General features: G+C 37.7%; 1 protein-coding gene across 1 annotated transcript in view; it reads left to right on the top strand.

Moving 5' to 3' along the window:
• Positions 1-20,998, top strand: part of ME1 (malic enzyme 1) — a 167,035-nt gene that overhangs the window by 46,214 nt on the left and 99,823 nt on the right. Inside the window, exon 3 of the mRNA XM_071548681.1 lies at positions 2,173-2,322. Coding sequence (XP_071404782.1) covers positions 2,173-2,322 — 150 coding nt within the window. The remainder of the gene's footprint in view (positions 1-2,172; positions 2,323-20,998) is intronic.

Genomic DNA, 20,998 nt, shown 5'->3' with positions numbered 1-20,998 from the left:
TTTAAATACTTATAAAACATAATGCTGAAAATCAGTTCAAGCTTTTAGTTGTGTAGATTACTTGGATATTGCTAAAAGATGCATACTTGTTGTCTAATGAGTTATAACCAACACCACATTGAGAATGAAGCATTTTTGGTTTTCCCCTTATAAAGAATTTTTGAGAAAGAGTATACCCCTAACTAAGCAAGTTACTGTGCTGAAAACGAAGAGACATTAAAAAGCCATTGAAAAGTATTTTTCACTTATATAATAATATTTCTTATACTGATTTGGATATGATCAAGCATGTAATATTTGAAAATATCATAAGTAGTATGAAGTTATTACCTTTGCACATTCTTTAGCATATCCCAAATGTAAAGGTGACATGATAAATACAAATAAAAATAAACCCCCTAGTTTAATGCTACAGGACAGTATAAACAAAATGGAGAGTTTTAACAAACAGGTTTTTGATTTTCAGCCCTTGAGGAATGAAGAAGAGTTCAAGGACATTGGAAGATATACTGTATCATAATGCAATACTGGGAAAATGAAAGACTAGTTGGGAAATGTAATAATATGAAAGAAAATTAGTATGTAATGTTTATTTGTAGCTGAGAACTACAAGAGCAGGATATAATTTAAGCTTGGAGAACATTCAAAACTAATGTATGTGATGGAAGGTGGTTCAGATTGCCTCACGGTGATGGTTTTTGGAGTCTATCTGCAACTTTTTGGTTTCTAGGTCTTTTATCTGTTGAGGGTCTAAAATACCCTTCATGACACAAGGCAAGGGACACTGTTTTGCTTCACTTCTGTCACCTCATTACAGTCTCCACCTGCCAAACTGGCTGCAGAACCCTTGCTTATAGTGCTTGTTAAGTGTTTACATAGCAGATTGCAGAGGTGCTTCCCTGATACAGAGGGATATACAAGCTAAGCTTGAATGAAACACATTCAGATTTACTAAGCTGTTCTTTGTTAGGTAGTTACCTGACTACATTTGCTTTTTCCTAAAGAATCGGTTAGATTTTTGGGCTCATGTGATGCATGAGTATGCAGAAGAAAAGTTGATGTGAATAATACTTAAGCACACAAAACCTCCAGGCTTTTAGAATTGTGATATATGTTTCCTCAATACTTGTGTAATAAAATGATGGGCATATTAGATTTTTTGAGGGTAAGTAATTAGTAATCCATTGTAAATAAAAAATTGCATAAATCATATATATAAATTAAAGATTTTATGTAAGCCTGTTGGTACAAAAGACTACTTAATTTTGAAGTAATACTTTATTACAACTAGTGAATAGAGAAGTGAGGTTTAGGATTACCAAATTCCTCAGTATTAAGTATTTCCAAAGTAACCAGATTCATACCTGTGTGAACTGGTATAACTTGAAGTCATATTTGTGCTCATAGACTCATGTGTCATACTCAGCATTGGAATTTGGTTTTTTGGTTGGGATCTTGAAGCTGTAATGTAATTATTCAATATTAGTGTGATGGTAGTCAAAAGTAAGTCATGCTAAACATAAACTTATTTTCACTCATTTCTCTGATTTTTTTTCTCATTGGTTTTCTTTTTAAGAAAATATACAACTTCTTCAAAATTTATTTTTGTTGGGAGATATAACATTGCAGATTTCATGACAAACAGACTTTGAGAATGAAAGGCCATATGTATATGCTTTGTTTACGAAAGCTTTGTACTTCAGTATTTATTTGAAGTATTTAATTGAAGCATTAGTCTGGATTTAAGACAAATTTCTATCAAGACAAGAGCATGAAAAGCTCAAAGTTTATAGTTTTGTTTCCTTTGGGCAAGTGAGTAAGCTTGTTTAATATATATTTTATGATGGTCTCATTTTGAGTGGAACAACTGATTCGTGCTGATAAGGTTCTGACAGACCAAAATCTCAATTACAGCTCAGTGTTTTATACCTGAGAGGGATGAGCTTCCTGAGTATGTGGTTTGTCAACTTTGTGATGGTTTCAGCTTCTCTCTCAACCAATTTGTTATCCTTTGTTTCTGAACCATTTGTTCTATTAAGACAAGGAGGAATTAAAATACTTTTAACAAGATAGAGGCTATTACAGAACAAACATAATTATCTAAACAACTCTATATTTCTAATTCTACTGTATATGTTCCCTTGATGTCTAATTATATGTAATTCTCCACAGATACATTCTCCTAATGAGTCTTCAGGATCGAAATGAAAAGCTTTTCTATAAAGTGCTGGCTTCTGACATTGAAAGGTTCATGCCTATTGTTTATACTCCCACTGTGGGACTGGCTTGTCAGCAATATGGGTTAGCATTCCGGAGGCCAAGGTATGTAAGTTTATATTTCAAATAAAAGCAATTCTATCTTATTTTCCTTTTGGCAGATTTCTGCAGGGGTTTTCTAGATAGCTGAATGTAATCCAAAACTGCAATAATTGAGATAATTCAAGCTACACTTTTTGTCTGCATTAAACAATAGTTTGTATTGCATTAAAAAGGCAAATGGTTAGTTTAATTCCATTAAAACATGAATATATTTTTAATCTTATAAACTGACTGTTTCAGAATCCAAGCTACATGTTACAAGACCACAGAAGAATGGAATCTTAGTCTTAGATTTGTCTTAGGAACTTGATGTGCGTAGACTTTTGCCTGTATGAGTATTTATATTGTAGATATTTTATACTTATATCTACACAGACATATATAATAGTATATAAACTAAAGATGCATTACACATGTACCTACTGACATCTTAAAAATAATCAATAATCATCAAAATGCCTGTCTCACTGCTTAGTAATTTGTTGCTTCTTGGATTGGTTACTAGAATGCCTTTATTCAGTATACAGTATCTGTATTGATAGAGTGATGAGGAAGTGGTATGAAAGAAGGATGGGTCCTTCTTTTTTACTCTGCCTCTGAGTATCAACTCACAGATTTTGAGATTTATGGTGGTTGCTGTTTGAGAGCCTTGTGTATATCACTGTCTTCAAGTGCAAACTGGAGCAACACTTGGGAGTCTTCTGTAGAATTTTCTGGCAAAGGAAGAGATAAATGAGCTGCATGTACATAGCTCTGTTAGCAGAAATAGGTTTTTTACAGTCAAGGCATTGATAAAAAATAAGCTTGCAAGATTTAAGGAAACAAATGACTGCTCACAAATTCCTCAGCAGGCGGTATTTGAGGGAGACTTATGGGTTCATGGTTTTGTTGTTAATGTGAAAATCATTTTGGCCTCGTGGCTGACAGGATGAGTCAGGACCAGCTGGCCAATTGCAGAAAACAAGAATTCCCACTCCTATACACATGAAAATGTTCAGAAAGACCTCAAGAATGCTTACTTAAACCTATTTAATGATCTGTGGCTTTTCGGTGCCTCCCTTAGAAAGAGAAGTCAACTCCTTTTTTCCCCTCAGTATTTACCACCATGGTGATTTCATTGGCCTTCCAGGAAGCGCTAAATGTGTCTGGAAATTAAGTCTCTGCTTACACTGGACTCATTGCCCCTTGTTTTGGTATCCACTGCCATATAAAATATATTGTTCACAAGGAGCACCTCTGCCCATGCATGTACTTCTCACTTTCTCCCTGGACCTGTGAAGTGTCTGTGGAGAAAAACACCCCGTTAAGTGAAAGTCATAGAATCATTAAGGTCGCAGAAGAGTCCAACTTTTGACAGAACACCACCATGTCAACTACACTGCAGCACTAATTGCCACGTCCAGTCATTTCTTGAAGCCTTCCAGGGATGGTGACTCTACCACCTAACTGGGCGGGTCGTTCCAGTGCTTAGTAACCCTTTCAGTGAAGAAATTCTTCCTGGTGTCCAACTTGAACCTCCCCTGGCACACCTTGAGGCCATTTCCTCAAATCCTGTCACTAGTTGCCTGGGAGAGGAGACCAACTCCCACCTTGCTGCAACCTCCTTTCAGGTAATTCTAGAGAGCAATAAGATCCCCCCCAAACCTTCTCTTCATCCAGGCTAAACAACCTCAGCTCCCTCAGCTACTGCTAAAGTGACCTGCTCTACACCAGCTTTGTTGCCATTCTCTGGAGATGCTCCAGCACTTTAATGTTTCTTTTGCAGTGGGGTTAAAACTAGATGATCTTTAAGGCCCCTTCCAATCCAAAGAATTCTGTGAATCTTTGATTCTGTGGCCTTTGACAGACCCTGTCCTGATTATGGAAAATACCTATACTTTGCAATCTTTCACTCTGCTCCATTACAGAGAACTGTTTTTTCCCTAAGAAAAACTTTTTCTAAATTATTCCAAAATCAACTCTGTAAGGCAACCAATATAATTTAGTTTGAATTGCATTCTAGACCATGACTCATTTAGCATTAATCCTTATATACTAGCATCCCTCATAAACAGCATTCTCCATGAGGTAGATGGAGAAATAAAAATAAACATTAACATTCAAAAGGAGAAAAGCAGTAAAAGATATAGAATTTAGTCCAGCCTATACAATCTTACAGTTTTGATTGATTTTTTTTACAGATGTTGCAATTAATGAGAAGTGGTCTAATCTGATCATACCTTAAAAAAAAGATATTCTTATCTATAAGAACTGTATATGTCTTATGCTGACTCATATGTGAATACTGTCTTCACTGATGACTTGTTTCTCTTTCAGAATGTTTTTTATTTCAGTATATTTTTGTTACTGTCTCTTCCTACAGCTCAGAAAATGTTTGATATTTCATTGTTTAACAACGATCACATTAAAAACAGACCTGTTTATATAGGTAAATAAGTTAAAAATTACCCAGTTGCTGCAGATGGTATTTAGCACGCTGGAGTTTGCAAGGCACTGTCTAATTATTCGGTTTGCATCTCTAAGGGGTTTTTTAATATTCAGCTTAATTTCTTTACATTGTGATGTTCGAAGCCCCTGGCTCACAAGTTATCTCTTGAGGCAAGGAGCAAAAAAAAAAAATTTAGTGTTTAAAGTAAAAGCATCTCACGGGATCATCAAATGAGATCATCTTCTGTGACTCCTTTTCATGTTTTTAGAAGACTACATGGGCTTACATGATGTACTTATGGTTCTAGAAGGACTCGGTGGCTCAGGCGAGAGGTTTTCATCCTGGAGCAATATTTTGCAATTATAAAATAAACATTCATGGCTGACCAGCTGACCATCTGATTAAGCATCATTTCTCAAGAGAACCAGCTGCAAAGTAACTTGACTCACTGGTTCGAAGCTCATCTGTATTTTATTTGTCAAGTTCAGTTTCAACTCAAGATTGCATTCCTTGGTCTGAATATTCAGCTTTAAATCCACCAGTTTAATAAGAGTGTTATTGTAGAAATAAACAGTCCAGATCTGATAGCAGACCTGTAACATGCACCTATCTACACCACAGAGTTACATAAAAATAATGTAGATAACTCTCTCTGGTCTTCATCCTAACTGTTGAAGAGAATGGGGGGAAAAAAGAGGATTCTCCAGGGAGTTGGTCTGAGAAGGAATTTGGACCTGAAGAGATAAAAGCTTTGTTTATGCTGGGAGTATAATGGTGCCGTGGGTTTAGTGCAGTGTTCACACTTTCATTTTAAGAACATTGTCTCAGAATCTCTGCTAGGTCACTTTTTGGTGCAGTTTCTAACCTTTAAATTCCTAAATTAAAAAATTCTTCAGTTGCACAAAGCGTGTACGTACACATGACAGCTCTTGCTGACTTACCACGAAAAAATTTATTTCTGTAGATGGATTTCTGATATATAACAGTTCTTTCATCCAACAAGAATAAATATGGGAAAGCTCAATGGAAATTTCCTGTGAGAATCCAAAATCAACTTTTTACATTGTATAGAGAACACCCAGGAGTTTAAGGTTCTTGTGTAAACTCAGCATTCAGAGAGGGGACGAAAAATTGCCAAGTACTGCTATGCTGAAGGCTTTGGATGCTGTTAAAATGTTAGGTGACTGTTTATGTTGCCATTCCTAGAAGGAAAAGCCATTTCAAACAGAGTATGAGCAGAGTGAGCCCTGGTAACTATTGCAGCAGCACAGGCATGGCACAGTTCCTCTGAAATAACTTCTTGGTTTAGTCACACACTGTCAAGCTGACTAGGAACCATTTTTAAAGCAGCTCTGTTGTACCTGATGCAGCATATTGGAGATACACGTGCAGTCTCTTAAAAGGCAAAGTGTGTTAGCCTCAGCTGTGAAGTTTTTTACCAGATTGGCTCCTCATTGAAGTGTGGGACTGACTCAGCACATACCAATTCGAGACATATTCCTTTCCTTGTATTTCTCTAAGGGAATGTATTAATTTACATTTACTGTATATATTTATATTTACAATTATTCAGATGCACTGTATTGAATGCAAATGTTGCAAATGTGAGTTCTTTTTTTGTTGCCATAGTAATGTTTCCATACGGAGATTGTCAGCTGCAAGATAGCATCACTTTTTAATAAAGAAAATAAATTAGAGAACAGGGAAATATTTATTTCCTCTGACAGAACATGCAAAATGTTAGACCTTGGCAGCAGAAGTTGCAGTCTGTTTGCCAGCACACGGCTGATCCTGCACATTTAATAATTTTTGGTGGTTTTTAATGTGACTTTTATTGGAGCTGTTTTTTCTTAATTCCATTGGATGTCTGTGGCATCCAAGTCTCTTCGGAAACCACATTCAGCTTACTGGAGGCCAAAAACTTGTCAAATACTCCTGTATCACTTGAGCCAAAACAGTTCAGTTCCTGGGGCTTTTTTGTGGTGCTCTCCCTCTGATACGTGATGTTTTCTTGACTGAGACTAGAGTGTCTGATTTATTTGACCTAACTTTTTCACCAGTATAACAGCCTCATTAGATTTATTTCAAACCATCTGGGGCATTTTGGGGCTTTTGCCTCTGGAAAACCATATATATATATCTGTTTAGAAACTTTTTGAATTTGATTGTTGCTATAGATAATGATCTTAGTTTAAAAGTTCATTTAGTTAAAAGTGATTGTTGTGTAACATGAAATTATATGAAAAGGTATAACAAAGAACTAGTTTCATAGTTATTTTTCCTGGTATTTCCTTCTCTGAAAACTATGCAGAATTTTCATCTGGAAGTGAAAAAAAAGGAAATGATGTTTTTTTTAACCAAGCTCTTGTAAGGTCTTGATTGTTGGGACAGTCTCTGAAATACAAATGTTTTCCAATAAAGACATAAAATACAGGAAAATGCTTCTTTGAAAATAGCCTGTTGGAAATCTCTTCTCCTGGAAGCACTGATGTGTGTTGTGTGTGTTAACCACATGGTTTAGGTGGCAAGTTCTGTAACATTTTGACAGAATTAGCACAACTGTAGCATTTCTTCTAATTTTAGACAATATTTCTCTTACTGCCTTCAAAAGCCTGTTGATGGTGGCAGTTGCAACCCCTACCCAAGCACTTTTGAAATACATGTTGGTCATTTTCACTTTTTTCTTTTGTGGAGATGACAACTGTTGGCACATTCCTAATTTTTTTTCCAGCCTTGCCATTGAATTCAAGTGCCATGACATCTCACGACACCCAGTAATTTTACTCTTTGGCATGATTCTGATCTGCTCTGTTACCTTCATCAAGCTAGTACTTAGCTTAGCATGCCGTTGCTTTTTGGCTTGAAATTAAGGCTAATAGAATCTCCCAGCAAAACCTTTTTCCTGCTCTGAAAAGCTGGAAAAGGAGAACTGAACACGATATCAGAGTGTTGAATTCCTCTCTTCTCCTAGAGTGTCTTCTATTGGGCCTAAGGTGTATTCAGCTTGGTCTACCAGCACCCAGTAATGCTGCTGCAGGGAAAGGTATGAGAATCTTACACAGCAGATGTCAAAATGGCCTCATTTTGGTCTTAGGTGCTTTGTAAATATTAATCCAGTTTCTCATTTAAGAAGTACTCAAATAAAAAGGAGTTATGTCTTAATTTTTGAAAACATTAGGATATCCTTTAGTTTATATGCATGTAGTCATCTGGTCTCTCTTGAACCATTATATTCATGGCCTTTGCTAATCTTTTTGCAATAGGTTTCACCATTTACATGCACTGTGAATTTTTCTCTTTTTATTAAACTTTCACCTTAGAATAAAATCATGAATGATTGGCCCGTGCTAAACTGAGAACAGGTAGGCCTGACCTAGCATTATGCAATATAATGTCCTCCATGTGGTGTGGGGTGTTTTGTGTGTAGTTGGGGCTTGCATGTAGGTATAACCTACAGCAGCAGTGGAAGGGGATGGTATTTACAGAAATCACACTTTGAGTTATTCTTCCATTTAGTCTTGTCTGAGTTAGAGCTTTACCTATGATTAGCCTCTTCCTGCTCTCATGAACTTCATACATGATTTCTTCTGCAGGTAATCTTTAAGGGACTTGTAATTATGGTCATAAAAATTTTATCCTAAAACGCATCACCAGTGTGGAATTTCTGGCTTTCAGATCTAAATTTCTACCTCTTGATGGTGCATTGCTCTGTTTTTGCTGGAGAGAGTACATCTTGGCTGTGAGCAGGAGGAAATGAGGCCATCCCTTCTCAAAACATCAATCTCAGAATGTTTGGAAACAGTCAGTGTTTGGTCATTTTCTTCCCTCTCCTTAGCACAATGTTCTGAGGAAGACAGCTAGAAAGCCTCAATGCTCTTCTACAGACATCCTTGGTGGTTTCTGTTCATGAGGGCCAAAACTGAAGTACCAGCCACACGTTTCTGTGTTTCCTTGTTCACTTTCTTCACAGAATCCTGTGTATTTCCAGGGATCCCTGTCCTTACTTGGTTTGTAGTGATGCCAAAAGGGTTTTTGTTCTGATTTTCACATTTTGTAGATTTTAGGAACACAGTAGTTGTAGATTTTTAGAGGGTTAATATTTCTAACAGTTTAAGTTTAATGCCTTTCTATCACTACCCCTGTCCCAGAACAGGGAGCTCAAATTCCTTTAGTTAATTAATCTTGTTTAGACTCCTTTCCAAGGTAAAGAGCTGAAGGATATCTGAAGGCCTACAGAACGAAACATAAACACAGGTCAGAGTGACCCAAAAGCCAGAATTGGATGAACTCCAAGAGACCTTTGTGTGCCTGAGGAAGAAGAGCTGATGAAGACAGAGGGTCTTGACGACCCCAGACCCAATTCCAGGGGGTTGGACCAGGGGTGGGACTGGGGCTGGACTGAGAAATGTGTAAAGCAATGATTGGAAGGATCTTATTATAAAAGCCATGGAAACAAGAACTGAGACACATGCATGTCATCCTGTATTCCTGTGGGCTGTAGGCCCTGTGTTATTAAAGGACCTTTACTTTTTATCTTACCCTACACTAATGTGGCTCAAAGTCCTTTTTTGGGGGGAAGGGTCATTCACGGCATCAGTAGCGTTATTTTCTACACATTTCCACTATCTGTTGTGTGAAGTTAGAACTGAGCATTCTTCCCCCCCCGTAAATTTTGAGGACTCAAATCTGTCTTTTCAAGGGCATATGCACTCTGAGCCAGTGGGAACTTACATTACTACAGGTTTTGGCATGCCAGTATCTTCCTCATTTTCTCACATCCTACTGAGACAGTCCTTGGAAAGAAAGATGTTTTGTACAGATGCTTTTCACTACATGTGTTTTTGTGTGACAGTTATTAATGCAGTATTTACTAGAGCCTTCTTGTTTGCTTTGCTAAAGCAGTCATCTAGTGGGTCTGCGTGCAGAAGACTGAACAGAAAGTACATGATCCCAAATTAAATGTCTTTATTCTGACTAATCTTTTTTCTAGTGCCAATACCACATAAAAGGTAGGCTATATCCTTTTCAACAAATAAACTATGTAACTGCATTTTAAAGTAGCGCTCTTACTTTGGCAAGTTAGAGTTTCATATCAATAATTAGGATTTGTACCAATAGACAACCAAGTTACTCTTCAATGTCTTCCTTTTTCCTGAATTTTTAGGGAGATTTTGACTCTGTGCCAGGCCCCAATAATGCCTTCTGGTTACAAGCTCCCAGATTTCCTGAAGCAGTGCATTCCTTAATGAGCTGTACTTTTTAAGGGCAGAGATTTTATTAAGTGTTCACACCTTTACTTGGCCAAAGACTCTACTGGCAACACTGAAGTATCAGGTCATGCAGTACAGGAGAGGTCTACTCATTGTCTCTGTCCTACGCTATTCAAGCCATAGTTATCTACTAAAATTTCCCCCTCATGAAACAGCCTCTCTTAACCTTCCAGATCTATACAGCTTCATAATTGTGATCATTTGGCCCCTGAAGCAAACCCTTTAAAAGTCACTTCCTTCAATAAGAGAACCATAACTTTCCTTAGTTCAACACCTTTGCAAGGACAGCCTATCAAATCCCACACAATGTCTGCAAATGAATACTACTCCATCTTTACCTTTTGTACAAAATTATAGGTATTGTTGCCTCTCTTCTGGTTAGGGGAGCTTTCAGTCGCCCTGAAGTGGTGGATTGCTGTTGACAGTAGTTTGCATGTGGCATCCACTCCCATGGACTGGAATTCTGCTTTGTTCTAGCACTTATTTAGGACAACACAGACAAGTGGCAGCATGTGCCACCTGATGCATATGTTTACAACTGGGTGTCACCAGCGGTAGGGATTTATGCATTGGTTACATGAGCATGTTGCAAAGAACTGTTACAGGTGACGGATAAGCATTTAGTGTGGGTGTGGTTTGGTTTGTGGTTTTTTTGGTTTGGTTTGGTTTTGTTTTAATATTAAGGTCTCAGAGGAATCTTCCACTCCTCTTCTATATGCAGAGTGTTTCTCCATGTCCCCAGTAATTCCCAGGCCTATCATCTCATACTGCAAAATAAGGTACCAGTAGTATTTCAGATGAAACGCCAGTGATTTAGAAGCATTGCACTGCTTTATTAGCTCATTTTGCATTTCTCCCAGCCCATGCCCAGAGGATGTTTTCCTTTAGGGGTGTGCTTACACTGGAGTTTCTCCAGCTCTCATTTTCTGTACATTTGTTTCACGTCCTTTGGCACCACCCAAATCCCCCGCATACACATTCAGCAGCTTCTCTGTTCAAAATACTCTCATTACTCAGCAGCCCAGCATTGTCTCATTGTTGCATTTCCAATACAAGATACTTGCTAGCTTTAAAAAACCCCAAACCTAACAGTCATTCCTGTAACTGTATTTGGTGAAGTCCAAAAGAGGAAGGGGAAACACTAGTGAAATCACTGTAACTCTGCAGTAGCTTAGTTATTCTAAAGTCATAGTTTTGTCTCTCTGTCTAGAAGTTTTCTAAATAGATAGGGTAAGTCGTCAGATCTTAAAATGGAAAATCAAAAGTGAAAAGAAGGCATAAAGACTTTCAGCCTTGAAGTTCATAGTAAATGGGATGATTGTGTGTTATAATGCATCTTGTGTTTCTCTGTATTTATAGTCCAAGAGATTTTTACACGCTACATTTGCTGCTGGTATGAGGCTTCTGAAAATGACAGGAAAAAAGGTTTTGGGTTAGAAGTCAATAATTTTATTTCTTGCAAGGCATTTTCATCCTTTTTAGTAGTTTTATGGCTGTACAAAACTGTTTTCTTATTGGTGCCGAAGGTCTCAGCAGTGTTAATTATAATAAACTTAAACATGAAAAGACCAGGTCATAAAAACTTTACCAAATCTCTTGGAGAGTAGCATTAACATTGTGTAATTTACAGCTGGGTGGAGGAAGGTTTAGGGGTGTCTGGCATCCTGACCACTGCTCTTTTAGTTAAGTGGTGACATGGAAGATCAGTTCTGCTTTGTATAAGGATCTTCTTCAGCTAATGAGTATTAAGCGATTAAACCACATGCAGGAAACCCAGTATTTTTTATGAAACTGTACAAAAGGCTATTGGTAGTATAGATCAAATAAATGAAATGGTAAGAATGAACATAAACCAAACAAGGCAAGTCATTTCTGTAAGAAGAGCAAGGGCTTCTAGCTGAAGGCAGACAGGGATAGGGAAGGCTTAAATTGATTGGCAAAAATAAGGAAACCATTTACTATGAAATATAAAAAAAGGAAAGCAAGCTTCAGTTTGTACTAAGTGAGAACCTATACCTTTGGCACAGAGGGTCTAAAGCTAGTTTTCATTTTTGCCTCTTTGGTCCCAAAATTACTGCATTTAACTTGAATTTTTGCTTAGTCTTTGACTGTAGTCTAGCATATGGAAACTAGCTACTGTTTTGGACATTCTGGTGGAGTTTTCCATCTCAGGGAAGAGCTTCCTGTTGTTAAGATGAAGCTCTAACGTAGCTTACAGAGACACAGCAGAACATTTCCATTTACAGAAGTTCACCATGTTATGACGACTTTGTTATATTGGAAGGTATTTTTTGTTTCTTTAAACTTTTCTCTTGGAGTTCTTTAAATTTATTGTAAGCACAGATGAGTGGGCAGGTTTGCTGCTCTGTATGTTGAGGGGCAGGTTGTTCATACTGCCTATTTTAGGCAACAGTATGTCTTTGAGAGTTTTCCTTAGACATCCAGAAGGAGCTTCTTAAATGTGACAGATAGGTATTTGCTTCTGAAAATGAAAATACAGATCACAGTTTGCTTTCCAGTCAATTTTTTTTTTGTAACTAGTATATGGGCATGGAGGATTTGTCATTCTCAAGTAAAGCATATCTAAAAGGATTTCCCTGCTGCCCTTTTTCCATTTGCTACAAGCAATGTGCCTATATGTACTTTCCATTTGCTACTTCACATAGAATGCTCCAGTGCACGCACTGAAATGAAATTGTTCTTGGGGATGGTTGTAACGTCAGTCACTTGATGAGTGGTTGGTACACCACATTCAAGCTTTACAGTGGAACAAATGTCCTTTTTGAAAGATTTCTTAAAATATGGTGTATAGACTTTCATTGGCAATGTCCTCTGAAATGTTTGTGTCTCTTCTGATGTTGGGCTTGAGCCTTTGGTTCCCTTGAACAGGTTAGAAGCTCGCAAGTAACATTTCAGAAACTCCTGTTGTAACTGCTAGAGGATGCTTTTTGAATACTCTATCACCCCATAAGACTGCCTCCAAGATTCCTTGTGATATCCATTCTGTATCCTGTGCTGCTTTGTTTCACATGTTAGCCAATATTGTTGCATGATGCATTTTTCCCCAAATGTCAATACTGACTTTATGAAATGAAAAACTTTGCATGGGGTCATGACTGCATTTACAAAAAAAGAGACAGTATAAGATCATTTACCTCTAATGGGTGAGGTTCATTTTTATGACAGTGGGCCAGATATATTCCAGATGTTTCATGCTCAAAATGTTTCTTTGGTGTTCCATCTGGTATAATTTTTTAAACAAATTTTACAATAAAGACTTCTAGTAATTTTTAACTGAGTCAGAGAATCACTAGGTTTTTCTTAAATGTATCCAATTCCCTATGATTAAATACATTTCATATAGATAATATAAATTTCCTGAGTAATGATGATAAAATTTTAATACTCACTTCTTCTGTGCGTGAATTTCAGAATTTTCAGGTATATTGGAACTTTGTTAACATCAGATAGCTAAGTCCTAAAAATGATCATAGATGCCTCTGAGTTTCTCTGTCTGAGATAGAGCTGTACCTGCAGCTTTTTTCCCCATGTTAAAAGTTTTTGTTATAGAACACAGTATGAAAAATTTTCTGTCTCATGCATTCATTCATGGTGTAAATTTAACAGGAAACAAATAGAGAAATAGTGCCGCTGATCAGGTTGTTTACAGTTCTTAAAGGTGCAGATGGTGAATTGAGACCTGCACTTTTTCAGAGTGTTATGTCCACCTTTGTGTGCTAAAATATAGCAGACATTTTCAATGGTCTCTGCTGATACAATTTCCACTGAAAGCAGGAATAGCTTTCGGTGTATGTTTAGAGTTGAGCGCCATTGAAAAAGAATGTGATCTTGGGAACAGCAAACACTGCTAGATTGGGTGTTTTTGTTTACTGCCAATACTCCATATTAAAAACTAGCAAAAATTCATGGCCCATAACAAAATTTGACTTAAGGGAATGTCAAGGCAAAATAACTGCTCTAGCTGACCCTGCTTGGACTGGGTGATTTCCAGTGGCCGCGGATAACTTCAACAATACTGTGACCTGTGTGTCCTGGGTTGCAGGTCCCAGAGATGCCACCAAATGCTGCACATTGATGGCTCAAGCCATGTGTGAAACAGCTGTGCTCTGTGCCTGTATATTCACTGGCAATTTCATATGGCAGGTTTATGGCAGTAGCTTTCACATCAGCCTACCTGACTTGTTACCACTTAGCACTGCAGCTCCTTACATTAGAAACTGCTCTGTCACTGCGACAGAAATTGAGCAGTTTCCTTGGTTCATTTTCAGCAGATAAGGTCAGCTCTACAAATGGAAGATAGTGTCTCTTTTCAGAAGTGACTTTTTCATTACAGTGGAAGTTGAGTAGGATATGCCAAAAGAAGAGGCATTTTTTTGAGTAAGTCTTCACTTTTGTCCTTGTTAATTGTTGTTGAGAGCAAATGATGGTGATTTAAAGGTCAGTGAAAACTGGCTTAAAGGATGCTATTGTCTAAGTACTGGAAATTTTCCATGTTCCAATGAGCCAAGGCAGCACAAGTTGCTGAAGTAAATAGGAGGACAGTATTCTCACTTGTTTGAGTACTTCGCAGTTTAAACAGCACTTTAAAGGTTTTTTAGAAAAACATCACTAACACTGCAAGATTCCCAGTAGATAACATGGTTGATGTTGTTTGTAGGTGTTTTTTTACGCAGTTAATATTAGCATAAAATAATACAAACATGACAGCTATTAAAGCAGAACAGTAGGTTATTTTTTGTTGTAAAAAATAAATGGGTCTTTCTCTGGTAAACCATTCTCTCATTCACAGCCTTCAGATAGTTCTTTTTGTGTCTATTAGAGTGTAAGTAATTAAGTTATTTATTGAGCAACTGTCAGAGGAATTTAAGTAGCTTCTGGAGCAAAACTGCTCTGGCACTTACACGATAGTATTTTGCAAAGTCTGCCATTTCCTTTGCAAACATTGAATTGTAGTTGTGTGGTTAAGCAACAATGCATAAAAGTTGATTATCTAGATGAATGATACTTTAGGAATATGGTTAAATCAAAAAATTCATGTTTTAAGGAGTGACTATAAAGAATATATCATTTGACCTACTGTGTTGCTATATGAAAAAGATGAATGATTACAGTTTGAATATTCAGACCACAAAATTCTGTGCCATTTGATTTTGCAAGTAAAGAATGTAAGACTAATTAAAAAGGGTTAGATATCTAGATATACAATAATGAGTGTTTTATATGAATGATGCAAAAAGTCTGCAATGACTTAAGTTCACAAGGTGTTTCTTTTACTATGAAGTATTCTTAGTTTTTATCTAAAATAGTTTGAGGTACACATTATGGTTTCCAAAATAAGTAGAGATTTTTGGAGTAGTAAAGTGTCAGGCTATAATTGCTTCTGGTACCATGTAAAAATTGGTTTTAAAGTTTTGCAGTGTAGGATTTGTAATATTACTCAGATTATTTTTACAATGTAATCGAGGGGTTTTTTGTGTTGAATGAGAGCAGCCAAAGAATTACTTCGTTGCATTGCTTTTGTTGTACAAAAGTCTTGACTTCTTTGCCAAGTTCTTGAGCTTGAGTTTACCTGATGGGCATTTTACAAAGTGAAAGCACAATGTTCCAAGAAAAAAAGGTTCTTTTTGCAAAAAATCATCATACACTCAATATTCACCATGTAGAGATCACATGCTTTGGTACCAAAACTAAATGTCTCAGAGAGACATTACTTTATGGACAAAAGTAAGAGAACAGGACTGATTCAGGTATTTTCTTTGCTCCTTTTTCATTTTCCTTCTGTCTGTACTGCTGTGGGCAATTTGTCCTTTTTTTTTAACTCTCACCTGCTCTGTTGTGTTACAATTCAGAAACTGTATGCTGTATTCAAACACCGGAGACTGTTTCAGATGCAGAAGGGCAGATGGGGCAATGTCTGTGTGATCTAGCCCCTACCTGGATATATATCAGGAGTGTTACAGCTTGCAGTGCTGTAACACAATGGAACAGGAGCCCCTGGTTCCCTGCTTCCCCAATCCCTCATGGGGTGGAAGAAGCAATGTGCTGAAGCCTGAAATCAGGTTTTTGAGTAAAACTCAAGGTGTGGGCAAAGGGAGTCTGTCTGGAAGCCCCTGGCACCCTGGGGTTGTTTGAACCAGCTCTTCTGTCTTATAGTCTCTTTGAAGCACACAGTGTCCATTGTCAAAGAAACAATGCACAGCCATGGACTCTAGTTGAAGATCCTGGGCAGGCTCAAGCATCATATGGATCCTGCATTTACTTTTGGCAGTGTCTGAAGAACTCCAGCTTCCTGGGGCTTGCACTAGAGAAGTTATAACCTTAAGTAGCTATCTATCCGAGTTGTCTTCATAAAATGGTTGGTTTGTTGGTTTCATTACTATCATCATAATTATTTTTTATAATTTTATATTTTATATTTTATTTTTTTAATAAGGTTTCAGCATCTGTACTAAAAGCTACTTCAGCATCTGAATCTTTGTGTCACTAGAGCTATGTACCCATTATTTCTCCAAGCCCTATCCTTTCTTTCTGAAACCTCACTCCCCTGAGGTCGTATCTTCAAAAGTCGGGCTTACAGCTGCTCTCTTTCAGGTTAGGTTCATCACTTTTCTGCTCTAAAGGCTAATTCACACTGTAGACTGCACAGTTCTGTAAGTGCTCTGAACCTAATTCTCTCTTCCCTGTGGATGTTATTTTTAAATGTAGTAACTGTAAGAGCACTACACTTACTGACAAGGATTGATGAGCATCTCTGATGGACTTGGGCATTTAAGAGTGTTACACAGACTGTCATCAGTGATTTCAGAAGGGATTCTTGAAGTAAGCCTAAGTGCTTGTTTGCTCCTATAGCTGAAGATTGATTGTTCAGACCCCTTGACATTAGCATTTCCCACTTACAGGGATTATGAACACTGTGTTTTTCTGTCTTTTAATTACTTCCGTACACTCTTGTGCCAAGTTGGGCTTTTGAGAAAAATTAATAATGAGGCTTCCCTTAATTCTTTTATGTGTAGCAAACTTGAGTTGGCAGATGTTAGCATCTGTCTTCCAGAGTACTTGATGTCTTCTAGAAAATAAATATTTATAATCAGTAGTCATTTAGGAAACCATGAAATAACATATATTTATAAACTTTTGTGTCTTTTCAGCATTAGTATCTTACTCTCCATTGTCTTTCATATGCTGCTGGTACTTACTTTTTTATGAATTGTATCTTAGGTACAGCCCTAGGCTTTCAGAGGTACCTAAGCAGTACCTACTGTTTTCTTAATGCTCCTGTTGTATTTTTGATTTTTGTTTTTGTTTTACTCTGTGTTTTGCTTCTTACAAACTTTTCTGTTTAAGTATTGTTTGAGTATGTGACATCTAGAAAATGTAAAGCCCAGGTGTCCTTAATACTGGTTAATTCAATCTGACAATCAGTAGCAGTCACAATTTCAGCATCAACTGTTTGATTTATTGAAAAATATACCTGTGCATTGCAAAGTAATCAAATTCACCCCTATACAGAGGGAAAGGTAAAATGGCCTAATTTCTTAAATCAGTCCACCACTTGTATTTATTTGGCCTCAATCATCTTGCAATGCAAAAGAACCTGGTAAGGTAAGATAAAATGAGAAGTTTGAGTACGTTTTGTATGAGGACAGGAGACCATATTGAACAGTTACAATGGGAAATGTGGTGAAAGAAGAGCAGAACATTCTTTGGGGAGGATATAGGCACTCTTAGTTTCTAGTACAAAGTTTTTATTGTACTGCTTTTTATGATCTTAAAAATAGGAGGGAACTTTAACAGGGACCAGGGAAGTAATTTACCTCTTAGAAAGTAGGAGAGTCTGGGCTCAGAAATAAAGTGTGTCTGGACCCTGAGAATTTTTAATCTTGTTGTTGTTATTATTATTATCATTGTTATTAAGCTTGTTGATTTAGGCTGCCTGGGGAAGTGAAGTCTCCTATAATGCTATGTACAGTTCATCATTCAAATAACAGTTTTGAGTATGTAGGGTTGTGAGAAAAGTTTGAACTTTTTTCATTAAAACATGTTTGGCATTTTCTGAGACATGTTAGATTGCCTCCTGTTGTTACAAGAAGAGGAAAGAAAGGATTATTCTGTTACTATGGCACATTTTCCTAGACTGTTCTTTAATAGAAAATAGACAAACGCACTGCTGGTGGAACATTGCTTCCTTGAAACATAATAAACAAATGCTCCATTTAATTCTGTTGACTTTGTTCTCATAGACCAGAATTCTAATAAAACAGACACAAATTATGTGATGTAGAATGACCTCCACATAACTGGTAAAATTTGCTACAGTCTAGTGAGCTCAGTGACTCAAAATAGATCCACCCTTTGTTGAGTGAATCTTGGATCTTGATGCCCTTGTGTGGGTTTCCCCCTCACTGTTCAGGGCCCTGGGTGAGAAGAAGAAAGGAGACACAGTTACTGCTTTGCCTAATTATTTTCCTGCTGTAGTTTCCTATGTTGTCTGGGCATAAGTAGAAGTGTTCACTTTGGCTAGAAAGGTATAAACCATTAGTGCTGAACTGAGGGCAACAAAGTGGCTGAAGGCAAGCACTTCTACTATGTGCTCAGGCAAGTTCAGGGGACATCTACATTGTACCATCAGTGATTAATTAAAAGACAGCTCTGCTGCTGCAAGATTCAAGTCAGTTTTAACTCACAGTTCTGCTGATTGGCCTTTTAAGCCTCAGCAGCTTTCAATTTGTTGCCTTGCAAGAAAAGGTTATATGTATAACCGAGGTACGAGTTCAAATAGAAAGGAGCATACAGAGTCGTAAAACTGACAGTTGCTTTTCCGGTGAGCTTTCCAACCTGGGCTGCTCTGCAGGTGTGTACAGGAGGACTTAAGTCTGCTTCCCCATGAGTTGCTTCTCTTGTTAGAGATGTGAGTATATGCATGCTGAAAAAGAAGCACTATGTCTTTCCTCATCATTTCTTTCCTGTATCTTGTTTCTTTCTCAGTGTGCTGAAATATGTTACTTGTCCATCTGCTTTAGCAGCACATCCTGCAGGCCGTCTCTTGCTTTTTGTCCAGCAGAGTGGGATGTGCATCACTGACATGATCATAGAATCATAGAATCATAGAATCAGTTGGGTTGGAAGAGACCTCTGAGATCATCAAGTCCAACCCCACTTTGATTACTAGATCATGGCACTCAGTGCCACGTCCAGTCTCATCTTAGAAACCTCCAGGGCTGGAGAATCCACCACCTCCCTTGGCAGGCCATTCCAATGCCTGATCACTCTCTCTGTAAAGAACTTCCTAATATCCAACCTAAACCTCCCCTGGCAGAGCTTAAGCCCGTGCCCCCTTGTCCTACTGCTGGTTCCCTCAGAGAAGAGACCAATCCCCACCTGGCTACAGCCTTCTTTCAGGTAGTTGTAGAGAGTGAGAAGGTCTCCCCTGAGCCTCCTCTTCCCCAGGCTAAACAACTCCAGGTCCCTCAGCCTTTCCTCGTAGGACTTGTGCTCGTGATGGTATTTACTAACATTATATTCAAATGGATAATTTGATGTTACTTCTGGATTGAAATGCATATATAATTTAGTCCTGTTTAAATCGTGTAGCTTGTCCCATTCCAGATTCTTCTTGTGGCTGTGCTGTGACAGCCAAAAAGTAACTATAATGTCTGCTAGGTAACCAAATTGTTAACTGCCTTTTCAGCTTGTCAGACCTATCCCACGTATGCAGTAGGTGCTTTTCCTAGACATAGCATGACCTTCTGGAAAACAAAAAAAAACACATGGTGCTACTTTTTTGGTGGTTGCCTCCAGGTAGAATTGCCAGCAAGTTCAGTCCCAGTAACGTAGGATGAATATTCTTGTGGCTGACACCTTTGCAAGCCAGGATTCTACTTGCAACCTTGTGTAGCTTCTTGCAAAGGACACTATAAATGAGAAAAGTGCTTTAGCTAAAGAAGTGAAGGATGTGAAAAGCAGATCTAGGTAACAGAATAAATAATTCTTATCTCTTACTCTATGCCCTTAAATTGAGGGATATCTTCTCCATCAGGTCAGTATGTCCAGAAACATTTTACTAAGCTACATAAAGAATGGAGGAAAAGAGAGAAGGGGGGTGAAATGCTTTTGACGTGACTCTGTTTACACTTCAGCCTCTATTTTCCATTGTTGCTTGAATGTGATCCTACTTGGACAGATTTCTGAAGTATGCTCTCAATACTTATTCAAAGTCCTTACAAATGTTCTAACAAAATTCCTTCTGGAGCAGCCTCCCTGCCTTTATTTTCCTCTGCTGGAGCATTTACTTCATGGAGACCTCTCTCCCCAGCTTGCAAGGAAGAGGTCATTTAAGCACACTGGGCTGAACTCTGGCTCTTTAGAAAATCAATACAAAGTCTTGCTTCATTTAACACAAATCTATTAGTTTGATGTACATAGAGGATGGAGACAAGGAGAGGAGCGATCCTTCAAGATAGCTTTCTTCCAGCACTCTTCACTGCCTTTCACACGCTCATTTCTGATGGTTGTCTGTGTCTGAGGCTACCCATTTTGATAAGCTGTAGTTTATAATTGAACAGTTTACAGAGTGTTTTATGTAATGACTCACTGTACAACATATCAGAAAGGAAGCATCTGCATTTATTTTTCTTTGCTGCTTTATGGCATTTCACTTTTAGGAATATCTTTTTGTAGGTAACTGGCTCACAAATAGATATGCTTGTGTGCTGTAAATACCAGAACCTTTCAAAAGTGCTTTAAATATTAACTCTCCTGTCCCTAAGGACCTGTCACTTCCGCTGAGGTGGAGAAATTAATTTGCTGAGAGGCATTACTTACTAAGAAACAAGCAATAGATGATAATATCCAGCCTGGTGTATTAGTTCTGAGCTTAGGGAATGGACACAGAAGGAGAATTAATTAGAAATTCCAGAATGAGAGGATTTCTAATTCCAGGGGACTATGCATAAAATTAAAT

Source organism: Pithys albifrons, chromosome 2, assembly GCF_047495875.1.
Source record: "Pithys albifrons albifrons isolate INPA30051 chromosome 2, PitAlb_v1, whole genome shotgun sequence".
NCBI lineage: Eukaryota > Metazoa > Chordata > Aves > Passeriformes > Thamnophilidae > Pithys > Pithys albifrons.
This window is presented reverse-complemented; position numbering and strand designations above follow the sequence as displayed.